The sequence below is a fragment of the Pezoporus flaviventris genome, unplaced genomic scaffold, assembly GCF_033815535.1.
Source record: "Pezoporus flaviventris isolate CSIRO_AGI_PZ_B2104156 unplaced genomic scaffold, CSIRO_AGI_Pfla_v1 ptg000083l, whole genome shotgun sequence".
NCBI lineage: Eukaryota > Metazoa > Chordata > Aves > Psittaciformes > Psittacidae > Pezoporus > Pezoporus flaviventris.
Window position 1 is genome coordinate 7,489,555 of NW_026892631.1, and position 24,780 is coordinate 7,514,334.

Here is a 24,780-nt window from a genome sequence, read left to right on the forward strand (position 1 = left end):
AATTAGCACCAAATTGACAAGCATCCTTAACACAGACTTTAAATTGGGTTTGTGGGCACCAAACAGCATCATGAGCATTAGCTGTTCCTCACCCTCTTTTCCACAGCTCAAACTTTTCAGTACCCAACCTGAGTATCGACTGCTTTTAATATGAAGTAGTCTTCCTCAAGCTGGGACTTCATTTTGCCGTTGCCTTCATTAAGCAACCAGGCACTAAACCCTTCTAAAATTCCTTCATCCCTAGGAGTGCTGCTTCCATCCGTATTTTTCATACTGTTATTATTGATTCTGTTACCTTCTTTCACAATTTCCCAAAATATCTAAGCAGAAAATAGCTATGAAGACTTCCAAACACATCAGAACACAAGACTCATAAGCCTAAGTCAAGACTAAGGATCTTAAACATCCCATGTGACACTGAGCATGTAAGTGTGCTTATGGATGTACGTGGTAAGAAAACAGGTAAGTTTCATTCAGATTAACTGCTGGTGAGGTGGAGCTGGTAGGCCAAAAGTGATCAAAACTAGGTACAATATCAATCCTGGAGCATGGGCACAAAACCATGAAAGCTGCAAAAATGTCAGTATTATAAACCCTCTCTGCGCTTTGCCATTACCCCAGTCCACGCTTCCATTTTCAGCTTCTGGGGAATTACACAGTTCTTTAATTTGGACTCCAAAACACCTTGATTCACCCACATAAGATTCAGCTCGCTTTGCTTACTCTGCTTTTAACAGAAGAGGTTGCTTTGCCACGATTTCCTGCAGCACCTGGCAAAAATGAACACACAGAAGGCTCTGAAAATGGTATCAAGCTATTAACAAAATCTCATTTTGCAATGAGTGTACCAGTTCCTCACAGGTATGTAGTTTGAATCTAAGCTACCTATCTATCCATCATGCCAGAATACATGCTGAGGAAGATCAGGTTGCCTTAGTAACCTAAGTCCAGTTCTACAGACTTTAGAAAGACTGAATAATTTTATGTTTCTGAAGCACCATTGTGTTTAAGTATCTTACGCATAAAATAGACATTTATTACCAAACTCCCTATATACACATTGAGTTACTCTTATGCTATGAGTTATAGAAGATGCTGCTTGGGAAAGCTTTTTCTTCTTCTTTCTCACCTTTTGTGACTCTTGCAGCTATCACCTATTAAAAAAGCTAACATTCATTGCTCGCTCTTTGGGTTTGTTGGAGAGAAACAACTGACACCATTACAGAGCTAAAACTTTTGCTCTGGCTGTGCCACCTATAGTGATTAATCTTGTTCAGAAAGCTACTAGTTACCTAAAATTGATTTTAATATATTATATTGTTAAAGTGTTCAGAGAAATCCGAGAGAAACATCAGTGACAGCACTCACCCAAGATGCTTATTATGTGTAGCTTTTGGCTACACAAATTTCAGGCCTGAATTGTACATAGTATGCTATTACATGGTAATAATTGAAAGTTCTAGAGAAAGGAATCCAATGACACCCAACAGAACAATTTTAGTTCCATGAGAATATATTTAATTAACCCTTAATCATTTTCACCTTTATGACACTGGTAACACTTCTAGGATTTGATTTACAAAATTATGATGCCATTAATAACAAAGATATTATTGACATACCAAAATCCAATTTAATTACTCCCTTGATCCCTCCAGAGGCAGAGAGAAGCTTGCAATTTTCTGACACTATGTTCCATTTTTAATATTCTGAAACAGGCCAGAAATGCTGTGTAATTGCTTCTCTTTGAGCTACAACTATAACAATGTATTCTGGCTACCTTGAAATTCCTTTTAGGCATTTCCTTTCTCAAATACCTCACCTAAAACTTTACTTCTTATTGGTTGCTAGAAATATTCTCACATGTAAGAGCTTACACAATCACTGTCAACTTAATTTTCTAAAGGGATAGTTTGTAATGTATTTAAAGAAAATGGAAATTACTCAGCTATTTTAGGCATGGATAGCTCATCTGACTGACTACTCCAGAATCTGTATGCAAAATAGAAAAAAACCTAAAACTTGTTTTCAGACTGTCATCAATAGCATGCCTGTTAACTTACACAATTAATAAACTGACAGATCTTAATGAAAGGCCAAAATTTACATACTACAAAATCCGTATGAAAGAGAAGGAAAACAAAATAACCCAAATAAAAACAAAACACACTGCTAAGAGCTGGGCGACTACACTTTGAAAAACTGCTGTCATCAGTGCATCAGTCTCCAGAGTTCTGGCTAGAGCAACACGTGCTCCCACAGTAACACCACAGGACCCTGACAGCTCACGGTACAGTCTCTCCTGATTAGGATCCCAATATAAACAAAAATTAAAGAAAAGAACCATGGTCCACAGCCACAGCTCACAGGCAGCACACTTCTTGCTTTCCTTGCTCTTTTTTACAGGTTTTTTCTAATTCTCCCAAACACCTCAACATTTCTGCACTTTCAAGACTGTGTGTGTGAAGCCCTGCTTCCTTTGAAGTTTATATAAATTAGGCCACTGATATTTGTCACCAGAAATTCCAGGCATTCATTATAGAGAGACATTGGCTACAATAAGCTGAACAAATTGAGGTTTCCTCAATTAGCGCATTCCGGCAGCTTGCCCTGCATTGTAATTTTGTGCACAGCTATCTTTATTTCTCCTGTGTACTGTGAGTCTCTGTAGCAAAATAATAATCTGAAGTAGTTAGACTGGTATGTTATCCAGGACAGATTTTTTAATTCTCAGCTACTGGAGATGGAAATCAAATGTGCTTTAAAGTACTCTGAGGATTCTTCTACCCTCTTTCTTAATAGCATGTTATACGTTCATTGGTGGCTAGCAACTGCTAAGTCTTGGCCAGGAATAGTTAGTATTATTTTACAAAGTACTACTGAGTAGCTGTTACAGAATCACAGACAGGTTTGGGTTGGAAGCGACCTTAAAGCTCATCAAGTTCCAACCCCTACCACAGCAACACCTTCCACTAGACCAGGCTGCCTCCAAGCCCTGTCCAACCTGGCCTTGAACACGGTTAGTTTAGCTTTTAGTGACTGGTTTAATTCAGCTTATTTTGTATACATCTTTTCAGAGAAGTAGCACTGTGACTGATCATACACTCTGGGTGTCAAAAGGACCAAAAGATGCAGTATCTGAAACAGTTATATCAATGGGAAATGATTGATAAATGGGAAAGAAATATAGGTGGTAAGATGATTTAAACCCATCATTTTCTAATACCAGACTGACAATGAAAACAGACTATGTGAATATCACCCTCTGCATTCCAGAATGTAACATATACACATACATAACATCAAACACAAACCACTGCAAACCTAAGAAGAGCCAGCTCTACACTTCCGTGTGCAATATTAAATTACCCTCCCAGCCTATGTGTTATTACATAGTTGCCAATTACACCTTCCCAAAGCATAAGACTCTTGTCAGTATGAGGACATGTCCATCTTGCTCAGAGCTCTGCAGTGAAGAAGGTTGGTGTTTATGAAACCCCTCACTACCTGCTGAAGTTGAATGCTGACTCAATATTTAATACTTTCGTATTTCAAAGTATAACCTCAATATTACTTAATTCACTCTCCAAACACTACACTGGGGAGAGAATCATTCAGGTCCTCCTGGAATTTTTATAATGTCAAATACTCTAATATCCATATCACCCATAAACTTTAATTAATGTATTTTTACAGTGCCTAGTTTCTACTATCCTAACAACCAAAAGTATCCATCGCTCACTGTTCCATCTGAAATAATTAGGATTTGATTTTCTGAAAAGACACATGCTTCCAATTTTGAGTGCTCACCATGGCTGCAAATCAGGACACAGATTGTAAGCTTAATAAAAAATGACAAAAACCTAAGTACTGAATCCTTTGTCATTCAATAATACGTGATTTCCCCTTCAGAAGTCCACACTGGCTACCCCTAATGGCCTTCTTAGAGTCACAGAATCAGATAGGTTGGAAAAGCCCTTTAGTCCAACCATTCCCCCAGCCACCATGAGGTTTAGATGAGGCCCTACACGGTTTGTGGACACTTCCAGGGACAGTGATTCCACCACTGCCCACAGCAGCCTGCTCCAGTACCTGCTCTCTTGGTGAACAAACCACTCTTAATCTCCACTCTAAGCCTCCCCTGGTGCAGCTTGAGGTCATTTCCTCTTACCCTTCCAATTGTTATCTGGGAGAAGTCAATCTCCTCCTCACGTTCCCTCACACTCCTCACCCGCTCCACCTCCTCCCTCAGCACCGCCACCGCGCAGAGCAAGCCATCAGCCTGGCCACCCCTACACAGCCACCCCCGCCATCCCGGGCAGGCTCTGGCACTCACCACAGCCAGACGCCCGCTCACGAGGGAGCTCCGTCCTGGCCGGCGCAGAGGGCTTTGTTTCCTGAGCTCCCTGCCAGAGGACACCAGCCCCGAGCCCTTTCCCGTGGGCACGGGCCCAGCTCTCCTCTTGTTCCCGCCGGGCTCCCGCCCTTCCCGCCGCGCTTCCTGTGGGAACGGCCGCCCGAAGCTGAGGGAGCTCGCGCACAGGGCGATGCCGCCACCGCTGGTGTGCCCCCCTGCCGGTCACCGCTCGCTCCGCGGTGGTGCTGCTGCGGGCAAGAGCGTGAACTTTGTGACCATCACAGTATCACAGTATGCTAGAGATTGGAAGGGACCTAGAAAGATCATCTAGTCCAATCCCCCTGCCGGAGCACAACCGGATCAACAACAATTGCGGGATCGCAACCCGGAGCCAGCAGCTGTGATGGACCATAACTTGTGACCGTCACAACTTCCGTTATGCACGTACGAGGTCCAGCAGCCTGCCTCCTTTGAGCCACTGTGTCAGCAAGTAAATGCACGGCAGACATACCCCCACACTGCCTGTGACCTGCGCTGCTGCCCCTCTGGCAGGTACAGGGTTAATTCAAGTCACATTAGGTCTGCAAACATGAGGCTTCTTCAACGTCTGAAGAAGGCCTCATCTATGGCTTCCTCATCAGGCAGGCAGTAGCAGACACCCATCACATCATGTTAAGACGTTGGTCTGCCATCTAATGCTAACCCGTAAGCTCTCACCTGGCTCATCACTTGTCCCTGGGCAGAGATCCACACCTTCCCATCACATTAAGTCCATTATTTCCTCACTTCCTTGTGAGTTATTCCCACTCTCCTCACCAGGTTGGCCAGCTTATGGCAAAGATGCTTTTTCTCCACCTTGGTAGGTGGATTCCCTCTTTCCCTAGCAGGCCTTCCTTGAACTCCTTGTCTAATCTCCAAGTAAATCACCCCGATACACAACTATTAGTTTACTGACATCCAAACACATTTAAAATAAAACCTAACTGCCATTACAAATACAATCTTAGCTGAACGGCAGTATCTCTATAATGCAACCAAATATCATAAATCCATTCTGTAATACTGACGCAGTTCTCCACTTTAATGAGGCCTTTTGATTTTTCTTGATAGAGAGTCAAAATAAAATAGAACTTTTTTAAAAGTTCTGTTGCAGTGGTTGAGAACGTCAAATTCCTAATCAGAAGACACTGCATGGTAAAGTTCTAACCCTTCAGAAATGGATTTTAATGGAAGTGTTGACACGGTGTTAGCTTATACCATCACAAGTACAACACCATTACATTAGTCCCTTACAGTGACAGACAGTGTTGAAGCTGTCCTATAATTTAGCACAGAACATTTCTACACTAATGTAATGTGACAATGTTATTATGCCTGCTATTTTCTATGCCATAATAGCACTAGTTGTTTCCCCAATCATGCTATTACCTTCACTAATACAGCTGTACTTAAAGATTGGCTGAGTAAAAACAGATGTAAACTCATAGAAAGCAGATAACCTCTTACAGATTTGTTTTGTTTTGCCAGAGGAATTTTCATCCCTACTATTATAAAAAAAAGCTGAATTCCCTGGGAGGATAGCTTTCACTACATAACCTGTTGCAACAGTTATAAAGTTCATGATGTATTTTCTCAGAGGAGTTGCATGAGGCCATCCCTTTGTAAGAACACGCATTAACTGTCCTTTTCGTAGTGTCTTCTATAGAACCTCATTTTGTAGGAACAACTGCTACTGGTCTGCTTTGCACTTATCAGCGTAACACTTCTGTCTATTCACATCTCAAGAGCACAGTTGCCCTGAATCTGCAAGTATCATATCACATCAAAGGAGAAAACTATAATCTGTGTAGCATCTTGGGGTCAAAACTTCCCCTGCCTTATCTTCCAGTAAAAAGGAACCTGCAGCGCACAGGATGTTCCCATCTGTGCCACCATGAAGGCTTATGGTGTGCAGGCACCCCATCTTCACTGTAGTGCAATATTGAGATTCGCAACTAAGCAAAACTTCTGTGGATTGAACTCTGCGTGTTCCTGACTACAGCTGTAAAACTGTAGCTTTACCCTTGGCTGGCCCAGGTCATCTTCAGTAGGAATACATTCCCTGAACTGCTCCTTCTCTCTAGCTGACACTCTCAGACTGGGAGAGAAACAACCAGCCTCACATGGTGCTTGCTTTCAGAAAAAAAAAAAAAAGATTTAAAAATCTTCATTTTAAGCTGTGCACGTTTTCATCTGGAATAATCCACTGAACAACACAGGAGTAGTCATTTGCTGTTACAGGAAAGAGTAAAGAAACTTCTTGTACACTGTATTAGTAGAATGTATTAGAACACTTTTTGAGAAACTATTCCTTTCAGTATTTTCTGGATGCCCCATCCCTGGCAGTGTTCAAGGCCAGGCTGGATGGAGATTGAAGCAACCCAGTCTAATGGAAGGTGTCCCTTCCCCTCGCAGGGGGCTGGAACTGGATGAGCTTTAAGGTTCCTTCCAACCCAAACAATTCTGTTATATTTTCCAACATAACCCATTCCGTGACTCTATGATTTCCTCCAAACTCTGATTTGGAGATTAAGAGACAAGAATGATACACGTGAAACATTCACACTGTAAAGCCTAGGAATGATGCACATCAACTCTTTGTGCACTGAGGTTACTATGGGAAACATGCTGAAAGAATCAACTCAGATGCAGCAAGGTAATTTGTGCACATTTATGCAAATTGCAGATGATACAAAACTGGGAGGAGTGGTTGATAAACCAGATGAGTGTGCTGCCAATCAGAGGGATGCTGACAAGCTGGAGAAGTGAGCTGACAAAAACCTTGTAAAACAAAGGAAAAGACCAAGTCCTGTACCTGGGAAGAATGGACCAACACACCGGATACACTGGGCCCTGCCCAGCTGGAAACATTGCAGAAACACTGGGAGATGTGAGCCTTCCCCTCAGCACTGCTGAGAAGCATCTGCAGCACTATCTTCTAGTGCTGGGCTCCACAGTGCAGAAGCAGTATGAGCATGCTGGAGGAAGTCCAGCAAAGGGCCACAAAAGGGACTAAGGGCTTGGAGCATCTCTCATATGAAAGGAGGCTGAGAGAGCAGGGACTGCTTGGCCTGGAGAAGAGAAGGCTCAGTGGAGATCCTATCAACGTTTTAAAATACCTAATGGGAGTAAAGAAAACAGATTTTTTTCAGTGGTGCCCAATGAAAGGACAAGAGGCAATAGGCACAAACTGAAATATACAAAATCTCACTAGAACATAAGGAAAATGTTTGTACTGTGAGGGTGATGGAGCACTGGCATATGTTGCAGTTGTGGAGTTTTCATTGTTGAGGATACTCAGAACCTACCTGGACACAGTCCTGAACAACCTTCACTAGCTGACCCTGCTCTGAGCAGAGGGGTTGGGCTACATAGTATCCACAGGTCCCTTTTCACCTCAGCCACTTTGTCACTCAGGAATTTCTACTCAAATACGCTCCCTAAGAGCCAGTGGAACAAAAGAGTGGGGAGGTGAGGTGGGTTAATCCTGGCTGAGGACCAAACTCCCCCCTTCAGCTGCTCACCCACTCCCCCTGGTCTGACCTCGGGGCTCCCTCTCCTGTTTCTCACGCTTTCTGTTCCCTTCGCCTTCATCTGTCTGGGGTTTCTGGTAAGAATGGGACACTTTCCATGTGTGCTTTCACAGAGGTGCCTCCAGCTTGGCCAAGAGTCTCAGACATGCTTGCGTAGTGTCTGCTGGAGCTGGTCATGCCTGGCATGGGGCAGTCCTGGCTTCACCTCACCTGTGGTGCGCAGCCTATGCAAGATATTAAAAACATTTCATCATTCCTCTTGCTGTCATGCTCTTCCAAGCACAAAAGAGAGCATTCCAGGAGCATCTAGGATGACATTGAAAGTACAACATCATTTCTCCTCCTTTCCCTCACACGTATCATTATAAAACCCCTCTCTTGTTAGATTTGCTTTGCTGATTTTTGTATCTGAACTAATCTGAGGAGTCAAGATAAAGCAGAAACCAAACATACTATATTTACCAGACACTGCATTCTATTACAAAACACCCATATCTGGGATAAATTTATATTTCACATTTGTTACAGAATTACATTAAGAAAAGAAAGATTTATCTGGGGAAAAAGTAGGTACTTTTGGCAGTCATGCACTAAAGGTACTTCTTTACCATCATCAGAAATAGTATATTTAGAATTATCTGATAGTGTGCAATGTAGTCCATTATGTTACCGTACAGAAGAGCTTTCACAGGTTAGTAAATATCTTGCCTAAGTTCATCAGTTTGCCAAATTCATGCAATAACTGTCACTTGAAAAAATAATTCACAGAATGTTCCAGGTCCAGACATCAGTTCCTACCAAGACAAATTTCTGTACAGTTTTTCCTTTGCTAGATGTGGAACAGATAATTTTCTTATTCATAGTTTTTAGTTACTTTTGGAAGAACTCACAGATGACAGAAGAACAGAAATAACAAAAGTAAAATAGAAACAAATCTTTTTCTCCTGTAGCAGATAGGGGACTGAAATCCTTAAAAATACATGTTTAGCAGTATGACTAATCACTCACATTGCCGGGAAGGGCAAACAAGCATAAAGTACACCCAAACCTTTGCTCAAATTATCAGAAGGTTTTTGATACCACATTTCACTTCTACTATGACAACAAGTGTAAGGAAACAGACTAAGTCCTTTCCATAGCTTCCAAACATAGTCAAGAGTAGGAAAGTGGAACTTCCTCAAGAATTTAGCTATTGCATATAATTCATTTGCTAGCCTTATGCTAGTTATAATCTGAGCCAAAAGCTTTTCAGATTGTAATTGTTCTGGTATTTTAGGGATTTCCAAAAAGGCACACCTTGCTGTCGAGTGGAACCTTAAGCAGACATAAAAATCAAAGATGCTTGACTAGACTACCATCTACGAGGTGGCAGAGAGCGTTATACTGACACACTCTACCATCAGTCATTCATCAGATAAATGCATACAAACAGAAATGAGAACGCTTAGTATCCTGGTTTGAGCTGGGATGATTTTCTTCTTAGTAGCTGGTGCAGTCCTGTGTTTTGGCTTTAATCTGAGAACATTTACCCTGATCAAGGACTTTTCAGTCTCATGCTCTGCCATTTAGGAGGGGCACAGAAGCCACGAGGGAGCAGAGACAGGACACCTGACCCAAACTAGCCAAAAGGATATTCCAAACCATAGAAAGTCATGTTCAGTACAGAAACAGGGAGCATGGAGATAGATTGCTGCTTGGGGACTGACCAGAAATCAGTCAGTGAGTGCTAAGCATCTGTATTCTGTATCACTTGCATTACTTGGATTTTAGTCTTCTCTTTTTCCTATTATTATATTATCTACTTCATTTCAATTATTAACCTGTTCTTATCTCCTTTGCCTTTGATTCTCCTCCCCACCCCACCGGTTCCTGGCTGGGCTAAACCATGACACAGCCTTACAGTGTCTTACCTTCACACAGATATAAATAAATGCAGCATTTAGATATTTCAAATGTGACGAATTAAAAAGAAAATTCAATAGCTTGCTTTAATCAATTACTGTGGATCATGATGGCTCTTGCATTAGTATTCCCCTTTCACTTCTGCATAATTCTATTTAGATCAATAAAGCTGGATTGGAATAAAACTAGCTTATGACATTGGTGAATCAGGCCCCTTATTTTTGACACATTTAAGCTTTTCCTGAAAGACCAGATGGTTGGTGTATGTTATGTAGTTTTATTCAGATGAAATTTAAAAGAGCTAAAACACTCGGCATGCTTTTATTATTGGCATGCTTAGTGTGTCACCTAAAGAAATCTACAAAGGGAGATAATGAGCCTTGTCAACTGTTTCACAGTAATTATAGCCCTCATGATATAATGCTACAAAATTACAATATAGCTTAAGATAACAAAATGTAAAAAGGATTTTTCAAGCAGGAAAAAAAAACCCTATTTGTAACATTTATGCAGGAAGAGGATTATTTCAGACAGGTAACCATCAGCATATTAGACATGCAATCAAGTGTAATAGAACTAAATTCTGTCAGTGCTTGATACTGCACATTGTCCAAAATTCATACTGCGTATTTCAGCTATGCTCTTCCTAAAAGCCTTACAGATTTGCACAGAGTTTGCTAGTTCATTTAAATCTCTAATAGCAAAATAATCTAGAGCTTCAGACACTTGCTTCAAATACCGCCTTCAAGCTCTCAAGCATTCAGATCAGCACGTTGTTAGCGTACTTACGGTCATTGCACAATGGTCCACTGAAGGAGGTCATACTACAGTCACAACTGAATCCATCCCACTGCTGTAAGCACACTCCCTGGTTCGCACACGAGTCCTCTTGGCATGTTGTGCTGGGGCCTGATGGGAACATACAAAACAAGGACTTGCACTTTGCCTCCCAAAGAAGCGGTTATTTCCCACTCGATCACATTAACCAGTTGCCAACATCTCAAAACAAACGAGCAGAGTTACCAAGTAAAACGCACATAAACTCGCTAATTTGGTAGCAGCATGTAATATTAAAAGGGTGGTTTGGATTTAGCTTTAAGATTGATATGTCAAACACACAGGAATGCACAAACTGAAGCAGAGTTTTTTCCAGGTACAGTGGGAATGTCAACTTTACTGCAGGTTACTTGTTAATCATGTGTCAGACCATTAACTGGCTAAACGTTTTCTAAACACTTCATCATTATTCTCCTGTAGATACATTTCAAACAGCAAAGCCAGATGCTACAGAATGCAAAGCTCTGGGAGATGAAAGGAAAGATTGGAAAATAAAATTCAAACAAAAGAAAAATTAAATGAAGCTACACTATACAAAGCTTTTAATCCCACACATTATTTTAAATGATTTAGGTTTAAAATTGAGAAGAGTTGGGGAATTTTTTTGGCAGGAATGTTGGCAAGTACTGATTGACATGCTTCAGGGTTCCCATGCAGGTTCCTTTCTTTAAAGGGAAATGCAAAAACTCATACTACTAATGAACTGGCATGCCAAAATGTGACATATGCATGAAAAACAAAGCTACTCTAGTTCTAGAGAATCAGAACTCGACTACTGAAATGTAAAGAAATTTGAAAAGGAATGATCAAAGCACTAAGGCAATCACTATACAAACATATTCAAGACTGAAAGCCTTTATGCAAGCAATGCTGGAAAATGAAGGTTCATGTAGCCCAATGTTTTAGAGGTATGAAAGACAAAATCTGAAACCAAATAACACGCTTTAGTTCTGAAATGTACAGAGCATTTATTGCAGGAATCCAACTGTGCATTGGGGGTTTCAGTCTTGTTTAATACACACAGGGCTATCTACCTTGCAAATCAGCTTTCATCAATGCAACTTTGTCAGCAAAATAAAAAAGCAAAATATATTAAATGTTAGTAAGCAATATTGAAATGGCAGCAAACACACAAAAAAAAACAGTCAGAGTAAAGTGCATGCTGCTGTTAAAGAGAGAAAGAAATGCCATATAATGCAAATTAACGCTAATAGCCATAAATCTTCAGGCAAGCCAAAATAAGAAAGCAGTAATTTGCCAGTATTTTACTACAAATATAATGGTTAATTGAGCTGATGACATGTAATGAAGGAAAATTAAAAGTTGGGGTTTCTTTTCTTCCTTGGATAGATACGAATGCATTAGCAGAGTAAATGCATGGCTGAATCCTGACTAGCCATTTGTCATGTTCAGATACACTGAATTCAAGAGTAATTAGCACTGTCATCCTCTGTGGCCTTTCTTTATTCTAGCCCTTTCCTCTTGACTGGTGAAAGAAGACTGAAGTACAGACAGTGAACTAGAGATTACTATGAGCTCACACGCACATTTCGTGTTGCATCTTGACACTACAAGATAAAATTTGGTTCTGGGATTATAAAATTATACTAAAGTGTTTTGGAGCAGAGACATCAATATCCATTTGCAACTCCCACTGCTAGTCACTGATGACAGGGCAAAACTGCTCCAGAGATTATATCAATATCCTAAACCATCCTGCAGAGAGAAATCCACTTAACCCTTCTGTCACATTACAGCTCCTTCAAAGATCTCACTGTGGGGTTTTCTTTTGATTTGCCAGTATTTGAGAAAAATGCACAGCAATATGATTTAGAGTCAGTTCAACGGCCTCTTGGCTTTAAGTAACAGTCACCAGTGCGATGAAGAACAAGCGCAGTGCATGCTGCATCCATGTTTTTGGCAAAACTATTCTATTAATAACAATAAAAACAATAATAACACTACTACTAATAATACCGCCAGCACCACCTGTAACAGTTTTACTGCAGTAGGCAGACACAGAACAATGATTTTCTTTTCTCTGGAGTTTTGAGCTCAGCAGTTCAAACATTTGGGCATTAGTGATTCCTTTTTTTGTTGGAGTTTTGAGCCCAGAAGTTGAAACATTTGGGCATTACATCACCCTTGCTGGAGCTGGGGATTATAATGACAGAATCCCGTAGCTGACAAGACAAGACACATTTTCTTCTCACCAGATTCTGCTACTCGGAAACTTTACAAAGATGAAGTGAAAATATCTGTAGGTGTTTAAATGTTATATATGCATGGATTTATTTACACTTTAGTTATGCAATGCTGAATTTCCTCATCTTTGCCAAAGTAGAGCAAAAGTCACAAGGACTTAAAAGTACATAAACTGCAGGACCCTGGAGGCACATTAAGTGCCTGTTAAAATACACGTATTTGATAAAAGCACAGATATGCTCTTGTTAAAAAGCAGGATATTTTGCTTTTTATGAAACTGATTCTTAGCACTTTTGGCTTATGCATACTAGTCATTATTCCAAAACTGCCATCAAGACTAGCTTACACGCAAGAATGTCTTTTAATAAAAGGAGGTTTTTTTACTTTAAAGAACAGAGGAGGGCTGTTTAATGTTGGTAAACACTGTAATATCTACTATGATTCATATTTCCTATATATATTACAGAACTAAACTGTTTAGTAAAAATACTCTAATAGACTCCTCTCAAGCAGTCACCTTTTGATTCACGTTCAATTTAAATATAATTTTTCCAATCTTCACTGCAGGCTTTTTAATTGACTGGATTTGGTCTCGCATTTACATTTGTCTTATGTGAGGGCTTACATGCCCTATGTTACACAAAAAGCATTATTAAGTAGCACATACAACGTTTTCTTATATATTGCAAAACCCAATTCCGTATCTCACCACCAAGCATCTTCACGTATATCAATATTTGGAAGCTTTTCATACAGCTCATTTAATACAAAAAACTGCATTATGTATACACGTATGTGCACACTGGGCATTTTCCTCCTAAACCTATTAAAATTGGTTTTAGCATTCTGCATTTTGTAGAATTCTGCTTTATTTAAAGTATGGAAAGAAAGTACAATGGATTTGACTAGAGAAGAACAGGGCTGACACTTACAACCTGGCTCTGGGGTGTGCTGTTAACAATTTGAAGAGCTACTTAGCATATTTATGTTTCTAGCTGTTAGTTTCTATCTGTTCTAACCATTGAAAATTTGTCAACAAGGTGGATTCAGCCAAGTGTAAATGATATTCAATGCTCAACGATAGAGAACAGAGATATCTATCAGCCTGTGGCTGAAACCAAAATGCAAGGCAACTTGCCACACCAATCCCATGGGTGGGTTTGCAGAAAAATACATTTCAAAGAGAGAATTTTTAATATGCACAGTAAAGTTATTGAGCAATGTTGATATTTTAAGAACAAAATCCTAACAGATATAATTAATCAGCTGTATATTATGGGGTCACAGTTTGACAGAAGAGAGAAAAAGAGCTTTCACCCCATGTTTTTTTGTTTTGGGTTATCAGAAAGATGGGGAATTCAATCCCACAAGTCTGAATAACATTAAATCTAAATGCCTCACTTCTCACGAAAGATACTGCGGCAGGCTGATGTCTTAACAAAGGACATATACCCACCAGTCCATTCTGCTGTCTTTGACTGACAGTGGCAGAGACTAATACTTACAGGTTGGAAATGATTTCTGCTTCTGTGTCCTGAGTTCTTTGGACTCAATATCTTGGGGGACTTACAGAGCTTATGCATCCCATTGCAACACAAGACAGATGCAAAACTGCTCAGCTCTGCAAGGATGGAGACAGTCATCTCTACAGACAGCAGCAGTGCCATGCAGAGCTTGAGGCTTACAAAAGACTTCTGAGAGCCAGCTACATTTTTAAGTGACTTAAATTGTATTTTAGGTGTCAGAACGTTTTTTTCATACATCTGATCCAGGGTCTGCAGACAAGAGACTCACAGGGTCAGAAAGGGAGACTTGAAGTAAACAAGAGAGATGGACGAGTCAACTTGCAAGAGTTGAGCAGAAAGGTTGCAAGGGAATGCTGTTAAAAGAGTTCCTTCTGCAGGAAAAAGACTTTTCATGAGGTTCTGTGAGAGCCAGGCTGCGTATCTAGTTTGACCATTTTGCTTGTGTCTGATGATATCAGTGCCTGAAAAAGCTGACTCTCCACCAAGGAACAATATTTGTACTGCCTTTATTAAATTGCTCATGGCTTTGTTAAATCCACTGGTAGCTGAGTTGTGCCACTGGTTTAAAAGGTGAACTCACAGTCTAGGCCTGTGGCAGTACTTCTTTGAAGTACATACAATTCATTTAGAAGATTACATCATTTCAAAAGAAGCTGTGACATGCGTAATGGAATTAAGGTGCACTTTGACTCTCTGAAGGGATGGTGCAGGCATGGGACTTGCTAACGTCATTCAGAAAGTAAGATCTAATTTTCTAAGCTCAGTGACAAACTACTTCATGCGTTATTTTTCCATTCCTGATAGAACTAAAGCTACAGAAAGGCAAGTTGTGAATTTTACATATGCTCTTAATAGAATTTATACTGTTAACTAAAGGTAGCAGGTAGGGAATAAAAACGTTCCACCTGTACAAATATAGTGTAGGGACGAGAAAAGAAAGACAGAATTTATTGACCAGAAAGGTTTATCTCGTGAAGCTTGAGGGAACCCCCAGCTCTGCTCGGACTTTTTACAATGTCTATTTGCAAACTTGATATCAAAAACATCAAGATTCTGTAGTACCATTTACACATTTTTCTGTCCAGAAAAGAACGGCACTTGAAAGAGAGGAGACCATGTAAAATTGAAGTAGCCACAAAATTCATAGTTACGTGAATAAAATATATATGCAGGGACAGAGAACTAATTTAAATTATTCCATAAATCATAGTAAAAATAACGTGGGATTAAATGACAGCTGGAAAAATAGCTAGAGATTGACACCCCTGAATTACATATGCACCTCTTCTAATTCTGTCCTCCATTAAATTCCACAATATTCCAGATGAGTCAATAAAGACATAAAAAATGCAAAATAAACCATATTTGGCTGTTACTGATTTCAGATAGGAAAGCTCATAACAATACAAATCTCAGGGGTGAGCAAATAGAGAAGATGGAAGATTCATCTTAAATAGTTTCATAAATTAGCCTTGAATTAATCAACTCAAAATGTCTGCCTTAAAAATGGAATTAATTAGCTAACGTTTCAGCATTAGCTAATGCCTGAGTCTTATGAAGACATAAAGGACTTCACTGAAGCTAATCGTTATTGTCTCTATCATTAATTAAAATACATCAAAAGCAAACAAAATACAAGCAGAATATCTTGCCACTGGAGAAGGCTGGAACCTCCATCAAACATTAAGAAATGAACTCATGTTCTCAGATGAGTCTCTGCGCTGTAGGGCAGGCACACACTTAATACTTTCCATAATACTACAAATATGCAGTCATTATAGAAGAAAGGGTCAAACAAAACCAGCTAGAAGCAGGTAAAATAGGGTCTCTCCATGGATGGAGTGTACATTATCAACAAAACTCTGCACAATATTTTCACTATGGTATAAAAAAAAAACATCAGCCTATTGAATACCTTCACATCCTCTTTCTATTTGCCCATTGCAGAAGAGAGCGTCTGATATGAGATCAGGGAGCCGTCCGTTCAAATCAACCGATGCAAGGCAGCCTTGGAAACCTTCTTTTGCATGTACCAGTTTTGGCAAGGATTTATACATTTCTTTGGCTACTCCTCCAATATACAAATCACCTGTTAAGGAGAAATAAGTATTAGGTACAGAAAGAGAAAGCCTGTAGAATATACAACCTGTCTTTCTGGCCTTTTTCTGTCTTAGAAAAACATGCTTCAAAATAAACATGGAAGACAACACTAATAGTATGTGTGATGTAAAAAGACATTGCAGGAATGCATGTTTTCACATGCAGATGTATACTTCACATTCATATGACTAATTACTTCAAAGTACCTGAACATGTTGTTCATGTGCCAGCTCATACACACAGCTAATTCACAGATGAGGATTCAGTCAGAGAATCTCCATCTAGTAACGCACCTAGCACTGATGCATGTTTTCAGCATACTCTGGAAACCTTATCACAGATCATAGAATCATAGAAGGTTAGGGTTTGAAAGGATCATCTAATTCCAACCTCCCTGCTATGGGCAGATCATCCCCATTATGGATCCAGCACACAGATAAAAGGCAGTAAGCAGAGCGCCAAGATCTTCCTGAAGCCCATACATCCAGAATCATACATTTAAAAGCATGACAAGAAGTAAAGGGTTTAGGTACATATACTAGGAGAAACTTAGACGCATAGGGTACCAGGCGGAAGGTACTTTAAGGCTCATCTGGTCCAACCTTTCTTGGCAAAGCATAGAATCATAGAATCAGAGTAGTCTGAGCTGGAAGGGACCTTCAAAGGTCATCCAGTCCAAACCTGCCATGAGCAGGGGCATTTTCAACTAGATCAGGCTGCCCAGAACCATATCCAGCCTAAAGCATGACCTAGACTAGATATCCCAGCATCCTGTCCAGCCAAATCTTAAGAGTGTCCAAAGTTGGAGAATCCCCCACTTCCCTGGTGGAATTATTCCAATGGCTGATAGTTCTCATTGGGAAAAATATCATTTTTCAAATATCTTGTTAATATACATCATTGTTAAGCAATGAAATGACTGATTCTCCCCACCAAAATTCATATCCTGTCTCAGTCGTGTGGGAACAGGGGGAGTTACAGGTCTGTAAAATGGCGATCTACACACTCAACAAATGATTTTATTGCCAAAATAATTGTGGTGACAGATACCTATTATAAATAGCTCTCTGAAGAACCTCAGGCAACACACTCGGGACTGAAAGCTAGTGCTTTTCTTCCTTTGAGTAATTCAAAGCTCTGAGACGCGCTTTGAAAGGATATAACTATAACTTTTCTCTTAAGCACCAGGGTGGGAGGGGGATGCTTTTTGGTTTTAAACCAGTTCAGGATGTGCCTTTCTCTTTCACGTTGGGTTTCTCTGGTTAGCAAAACAGTGATCTTCAAATCAACATAACCTACTTCCCTAAAGCGTGCCTTAAGTGTCAGTCTACAGGTTTAACTAGGTGTTTTCCATAGCAGTTGCTGAAGACATGCTGCAGAGAAGAACCTAAGCGTTTGCTTGGCCAGAGAGGAGAAGCATGCTCAGCATGAATACAGCCCACGCTGAAAGGCTTCACTCCTCCACCTGGCAAGCAAGATCTGCTCAACTCCTTCAGTCATGACAGAAAGGAATAAAACCATGTTTTCCTACACCTTGCACAAGTTTCCTGTCTTGCTCTGTTATCCTCTAACTCCGAGAAATCAGCTATCTTTGCAAGCCTGGTAGGAGTGCTCTGAGCATGCCTACTTGTGAGCCCCTTTAGCCACACAGGATGAGGACCTGTGAGCATCCAAGGAGCACTGAACCCATATGAAGGAAGGTGCTTATGGGACCATCCAACACACGAGCATCACCCAGTGACAAAACTGTTACTCTACCTCACTGACAACATGTTCTGTGCTAGCAAAAATTTTCAACAGACTATCTGAACATACATTCTAATCTATATTGTGCATTCCAGTCCCCCAGGCTGGATGATTTTGGAGCCTTGGCCACAGGATGCACCTAAGAGTGTTTCTGCATCAACTCAAATGCAAAACGGTTCATTACCTAAGTATTTACCAAGAGCTGTAGGCAGATTTTATAGCGACAGAACTCAGAATGTACCAGCTACTACCACTACCCCATGTGGCTACTTCTAATCTCCTCCTTATCTAAGTTGCAGTCACACCTTTTCCTAGTTCTCGCGGCATATTCACTGTTTGCAAAGGGACTGCAATTTAATGCTATTTGTAACAGTTTACTGTTCACCTGCAAGGAAATGGCCTGAAAGAAACAAATATCTACCAGACTCTGGAAAATTTTTAGTCACTACATACCAGGCCTAATACTCCACTGCATTTGAATTAGTAAAATAAGAGATTAAAAGTTGAGGAACATGCATACTATTAACCTTATAAGCTATCCAACCCAAAGCCTTAGGAACCTTTATAGCATCATATACTAAACCTCAAGCTTTCTCCACTCTACATACATAATTTGAAAAATAAAATGTGGCTTTCCTCTAGAGCTTTGAGGTACAGTATAAATCTCAGAAGCGTGATATTAGACATAACAGATTAAAATATGGTGGTCTTTATGGTGCTACAAATGGGTTGTAATTCATTCACAACACTTAAAACTGTATTTCTCCATCAGCTGAACTGCTAAGCAAGTAAAAACTCTTGCTAAAGGTTCTTCATCTTTTTCTCAGGTGAAACATGTGAAAAGTAAAGCCCTTCCAGGTTTTCTGAAGTTCGTTGCTTTCAGTCATTGTCAGCTCAGAACAGAGAAAGAATCCATCTCAATTGATTCCCACAGACTTAAAAGAGGGAAACACCAGAGAAAAATACTAAGAAAATCACTCCCATGCTAAAAAGGTTAAACTTGGTCTATTATACAAAACACATGCAACCTCTTTTTAAAACCTCCCAACATATATCCTGTCCAAACAACTATTTTCATTCTGTGATTGGTTATACTTTTAAAACCACAAACTTTCAGACTGATCCCCTGCCAGTTCCTAAGATCCAACCCTCAGGCATACTGAGATTGCTATATACAGTCATACAGCAATTGTCAGTTATGATGGATGGGTAGTGGAGGTCCAGGTTGGTGTACCAGCATATGAAACTGAACTCAGAATATTTGCTCCTGAAAATACACACTGGAATATTTTCAGCTAAGTATCATGTGCACCGAAGTATGATACATTAAAGTCTAAATAAACTGTAACTCTGGTGTGTACTTACAGAGTCTTAAGACTACTGACAATCAGAACTGTTCATTATATATCACTGAAGCCACAATATCCACTGAGACATGCTCTGGGTAGTATTTTAACTTCATTGATGTTCAAAATAACTTGAGTACTGCTTCTGCACTAGCTAATACCCTACATTAATACACATCGAATGTACTGAGTAACCATACTGCCTGGTAAGACTTTACTGTTTATGAATTATAGACAAGTACTTTTTTATGACCCTGAGCTAAACCTTTTCCAGATTTAGTATCAAATGTGGTTTAAGCCTGCAGCTCACGGCATAAATCCATGCTCTCTCTCAGAGACAAAATTTATTAATTCCAAACAAAACTGGAATTAACAATAAGTTTGGGTTCTTTTAATAAAAAGTAGTTTATGATTTTACACTTGGTGATTTTTTTTGTCTCTGCCATTACAAATGTTTTGCATAGCTGCTTTTATTTTGGTTAATCACCTGCTTCATTTTCACATTCATCTCAATGAGTAAGTAGTTTCCTCCCAGCACAAGAGGGATGTGGACCTGCTTGAGCAAGTCTAAAGGAGGCCACGAAGATCCTCCGAGGGCTGGAACAGCTCTGCTCTAGAAACAGGCTGAGAGAGCTGGGCTGGTTCAGCCTGGAGAAGAGAAAGCTCTGGGGAGACCTTAGAGCAGCTTCCAGTGCCTAAAGGGGCCAACAAGAAAGCCAGAAAGGACTTTTGGCAAGAGCCATAGTTTCTAGACCTGAAGTTCAGCTATTACCTTCTGTAAAAACATTTTCTAAAATTGTGTTTATCCTGATTTTTACATGTATTCCTGAAAAAAAAAGTGTTTCTTTGGTTTTGCGTTTTTTCCATAACAATCCTGACTTTCCTTTATTTATAAAGGAAAATAATTCACATAAAATATACTGACTAGCATAACAAAGCACCCAGTAATAAATAAACGGTGAGAGAATAGAGTGTTCCAAGATTTCCTTCTGAATTTCTTTTTGATCTCTGGAGAAGACTCAAATAAAGAACTTAGTTTGAAAGGAGATACTCCTTAATCTTGTCTCCTTTCTTACGTCAGGAGCCGGTACACAGAATCACCCCCTTTCTTATACAGAGGGAGAATTGTTTCCTCCCATGATTTTTCTGAGACATACAAAAAAAGCATGCTACAGTGTTTTTCACTGGCATGTTCCCTGCAGGCCACAGGAATCAATGGGAAGGCAGCACTTTCAGAGCTATACCTATAAATCATGGCAATAACAGTAATGATCAGTTATATTAAAAGCACTGACAAAGAGAAGAGTTCAGTGGTTTTAATTTATATCTTTTAGAGGCAATGTAGATATTACTTTATTCCACAGGAGCTTCCCTGCTTACACCTATGTATTTTTTTTCTGACTTAGAGCTGATTTGTGCTTTGAAGAACAAGTGAATTTAACAGAGAAACAAACTGCCCGCTAATAAATGAGCCCAAGTTCTTAATGTATTCATTACTGGAATCACAGTTAGGAGCATCACACAACAGTGAGTCACACACAACTGCTGGTAAAACAAATACTGCCAAATCCTTCTGTAACACCTCATCCTTTCTTTATCTCAAGTCTCTGCATCTCTTCAAAATAAGAACTTTGCAAATGCTAAACCAAAGAAAGGTAAAATAACAACTGAAGATGCTGTTCTACTTGTTTCTTTTCTGGATAACTAGCAGAAGTATCTTCATATTTGACACTACTGACCTTGCTGATGGGTTACCTCATCGACTTTCTTCCTTTCCTGATTCACGTCCACAGCCCCACAGCCAAGAATTCTTACATGATAAGTGTCATTAATTTAATGACTACCATTGTCTTCAAGCACTAGCAGAGGGGGAAGTATATCTGTGTGTTTATAATGGTTAATAGCAACATGTGAATACTGCTCAGGGATCAAGTAGTTTTAACCAGGATATAGTTAGGCTTCTCTGCTCTCTGAAATCTGTCTTCTGTTGTACATATCTGGTGTTCATTCTTGACAACAAATGAACACCACTCATTCATGTATGGCTCTATGTATGAATGAAAATAAAGCAAAAAGGAGGAAACTGAACAGTAGAAGGAATTATGGCTTGGCTTTTGCATAAAGACAATATCCCTGGAATGTTTTTACACGGCTGCACAAAGGCATCTTCAAATCCATCACTCTTTCCAAAAAACAGATACTCCGTCTCTCTGTGCCTCATGCTGCTGGTTTCAACTGTACTTTCAGCTGTTCATTTCTTTTTCAATTTGGAAGAAGTTTCTCTGTCTAGTTTCACTAAATCACTACTACAGCTAGGAATGAGAGCGCTTCTGCAGTGTGCTAGAGATGTATTGCTCTCCAAGAAGGACGTGGATAGCCCTGGTATTACATGGTGGGTTCTGAAAGCACAGTGGGCATCTCCACAATTTCTTTATATGACATATGAAAATACAAAGGAACATCTGGCTGTGGTGAAGCTGAGGTGTCAGGCACACTTTTCTCCAAAGCTGCTACTTCAAAATGATCAAGCATATAACAGCTTCTTCCCTCAGGCAGGCAGAGGCCTGTGACTGCAAAGACTGAGAAACACCACAGGGAAAGCCTAATCTTGAAAGAAAAAAGGGCCCACTTCCTTCAAGTCCCATAAAACAGGTAATTTGTTGTTACAGGATCAATAGAAATCACTTTGGAGTATCTTAATAGTTGCACAATGAAGTACCAGGCGGAATTCAACATAAAGTGACCCACACAATCCCAGCTCATGGTACTTTGGAGGCAACTGAAATGTAGTAATAAATTACTCTCACAAAAGCTGATTATGTCCTGACATAAACACAATAGACAAATCCTGGAATTAGACATGAGGAAGAAGTTCTTCCCTGTGAGGATGCTGAGGCACTGGCACAGGTTGCCCAGAGAAGCTGTGGCTGCCCCATCCCTGGCAGTTTTCAAGGTCAGGTTGGACAAGGCATGGAGCAACCTGGTCTAGAGGAAGGGGTCCCTGCTCGTGGCAGGGGGTTGGAACTGGATGAGCTTTAAGGTCCCTTCCAACCCAAACCAGTCTGGGATTCTATGAACCAAGAAACCTTGTCCCAAATGAAAATGTCAGGTAGGTACCTAGTTGCCTTTGACATGAAATAAAATATAGGTGCCTACTTGTCCTTAATGGCCTTCTCCAGCATACAAAAGCACCTACCTACCATTTATTTTGTGCAATGGACAGTGGTGTCTATTTTTCAGAGGTGGGGTTTCAACACACACACTTTAGAAAACAAACTGGTCTTGACTGGTAGATAAGTGGTGATTCCAGAGTCTTTCCTCCCTTTAATTATTCCTGAATAAACAGTTACCTTTTTGTTCCATATTGATTTTTTTTAGAAGTTGATGAAATTGGGGTTTTTTTTTCCTTCTTTGCAACAAATGAAGCAGCCTGCTGTGATCATAACCCAATAATAAATTGAAGGACAGTTGACAAAGACTTAAATGATGCATCCACAGAGCTTCTGCAGCACATACGCTCCAGCATATGGCTTTTCAAATCTCCCTTTACAGTAGATAATATGCACTTGCTGCACATTGACAGGCCTGTTTGGAGCTAGAGCGAAGCATGACTGAATTTTGTCTACCACTTGCAAGGGCACTTGAGGGAAGACAGGAACACGTAAACTTGGTGTTTTATGCCCACTTATTCACTTCAAAGAGTCTATTCTGTAGCTTCAGTATTGATGTGTGGTTGGAGTCTTTTGATTTTGATGTGATGTTTTTTCTTTGTGAAGGAAAGGAGGATTTTCAAACATTTTCCCTGTTGGAATGATGGATTCCATCACTTCTAGACTCTCACCTAAGAAGGAAAAGGGCAGCTAGTTTACTTGTCCAGGCCCTGCTGAGTTATCTGTCCTTTCAAATACTTCAGACAAGAGGCGGTTTTATGATGTGAGAAGCGGCACATTCGATCTTCCACATTCCCTGTACTGATAACCAAGCAAGGCAAAACAATTACAGGCAAATAAATGAATCTGGGTTAGCAAGCCGCTCTTTCAGGAAGGAAAACAGAAACTGATCTTTTCAGCTCAATTCTACACTGCTTTCAGTATCTTCCCTGAATACCCCATGTTAAGGGTATTCAAAAACAGAAATCACCACCGCTGAAATGCTGGCACTATTGATTTCTTTAGTCATCCTTACTGGCATGTAAGACATATTGTAGTTACTTCAAAGAATCGTACAATGGTTTGAGTTGGCAGGGACCTTAAAGCTCATCCAGTTCCAACCCCCTGCCACAGGTAGAGACACCTTCCACTAGACCAGGTTGCTCCAAGCCCCATCCAGCCTGGCCTTGAACACTTCCTGGATGTGCTCTCTACTCCTGTAGTCACCCCTTGGTGCTCAGTTTTTATTCCTATTATATTTTTTGGCTCTGTTCAGAACTGCTCAGCAGTTATGCAAATATGCCTGTGTTTCACAAGCAAGTAAAGCCATGTGATAGAAAATGTGTGTATGTGTAAACAGCAATGACACAATAATGTTCTTATAAGCTAAGTTTTCAACAGACAAAAGCAGATACTCAAAAGGAAAGTTCTCAAGTCTGAACATTCCCCTGGATTCCTCCAGGTTAAAATCCACCTTTTGCCCAACAATCCCCTTCCCAAACAACATATATGCTCAAATAAGAAACAGTTACACAAAAACATATAGCGTTTTCTTGACAATAACAATTCTCATATTCCCAGCCACTTTATTTCTCTTTGCTTCTTCCTCCCACCCGCTACGCCAAAGACTAGATGGAAAGCACTGGCATTGAAAAAGATTAAACAGATTTAAAACTAAAGGAGTCTGCATGTCCAATGGACTGTGAGGAAAGTTGGCGATGCATGTGAAATGGTAAATCATAAAATCTAATTGCCATATAAATGTGTGTGGTAATCTATCTCCCACAGAATTGATGCTATGCCAATTACTCCGTATGAGGGGGATGGCTGTGGTGGAGAGATGAGGCATTCAAGCACATCAAACATCCTTCATTTCTTTCCTGTCCTGACCACGTTTGTACATTTTGTACATTGCATACATCTGAAAAATAGACAAAATCTAATGAAGCAGGCATTTGCGTGGCATAGTGTACTCAGGATTCCCTTCTTCCTGATACTCCTCTCAAGTCATTCAGTCACTCTCGGCTCTAACAGCCAACA

General features: G+C 40.1%; 1 protein-coding gene across 23 annotated transcripts in view; it reads right to left on the reverse strand.

Annotated features, from left to right (window-relative positions):
* Window positions 1-24,780, reverse strand: part of NRXN1 (neurexin 1) — a 680,000-nt gene that overhangs the window by 338,700 nt on the left and 316,520 nt on the right. For 13 of the 23 annotated variants that reach the window (XM_061475305.1, XM_061475304.1, XM_061475295.1 and 10 more), the window contains 2 exons: window positions 16,315-16,488; window positions 10,621-10,740 (listed from right to left, as the gene is read on the reverse strand). In XM_061475305.1, the coding sequence (XP_061331289.1) occupies window positions 10,621-10,740; window positions 16,315-16,488 (294 nt within the window). Of the gene's footprint in view, window positions 1-10,620; window positions 10,741-11,702; window positions 11,730-16,314; window positions 16,489-24,780 lie in introns of all 23 variants that reach the window. The other 10 variants (XM_061475274.1, XM_061475275.1, XM_061475283.1 and 7 more) reach the window with 1 other exon arrangement.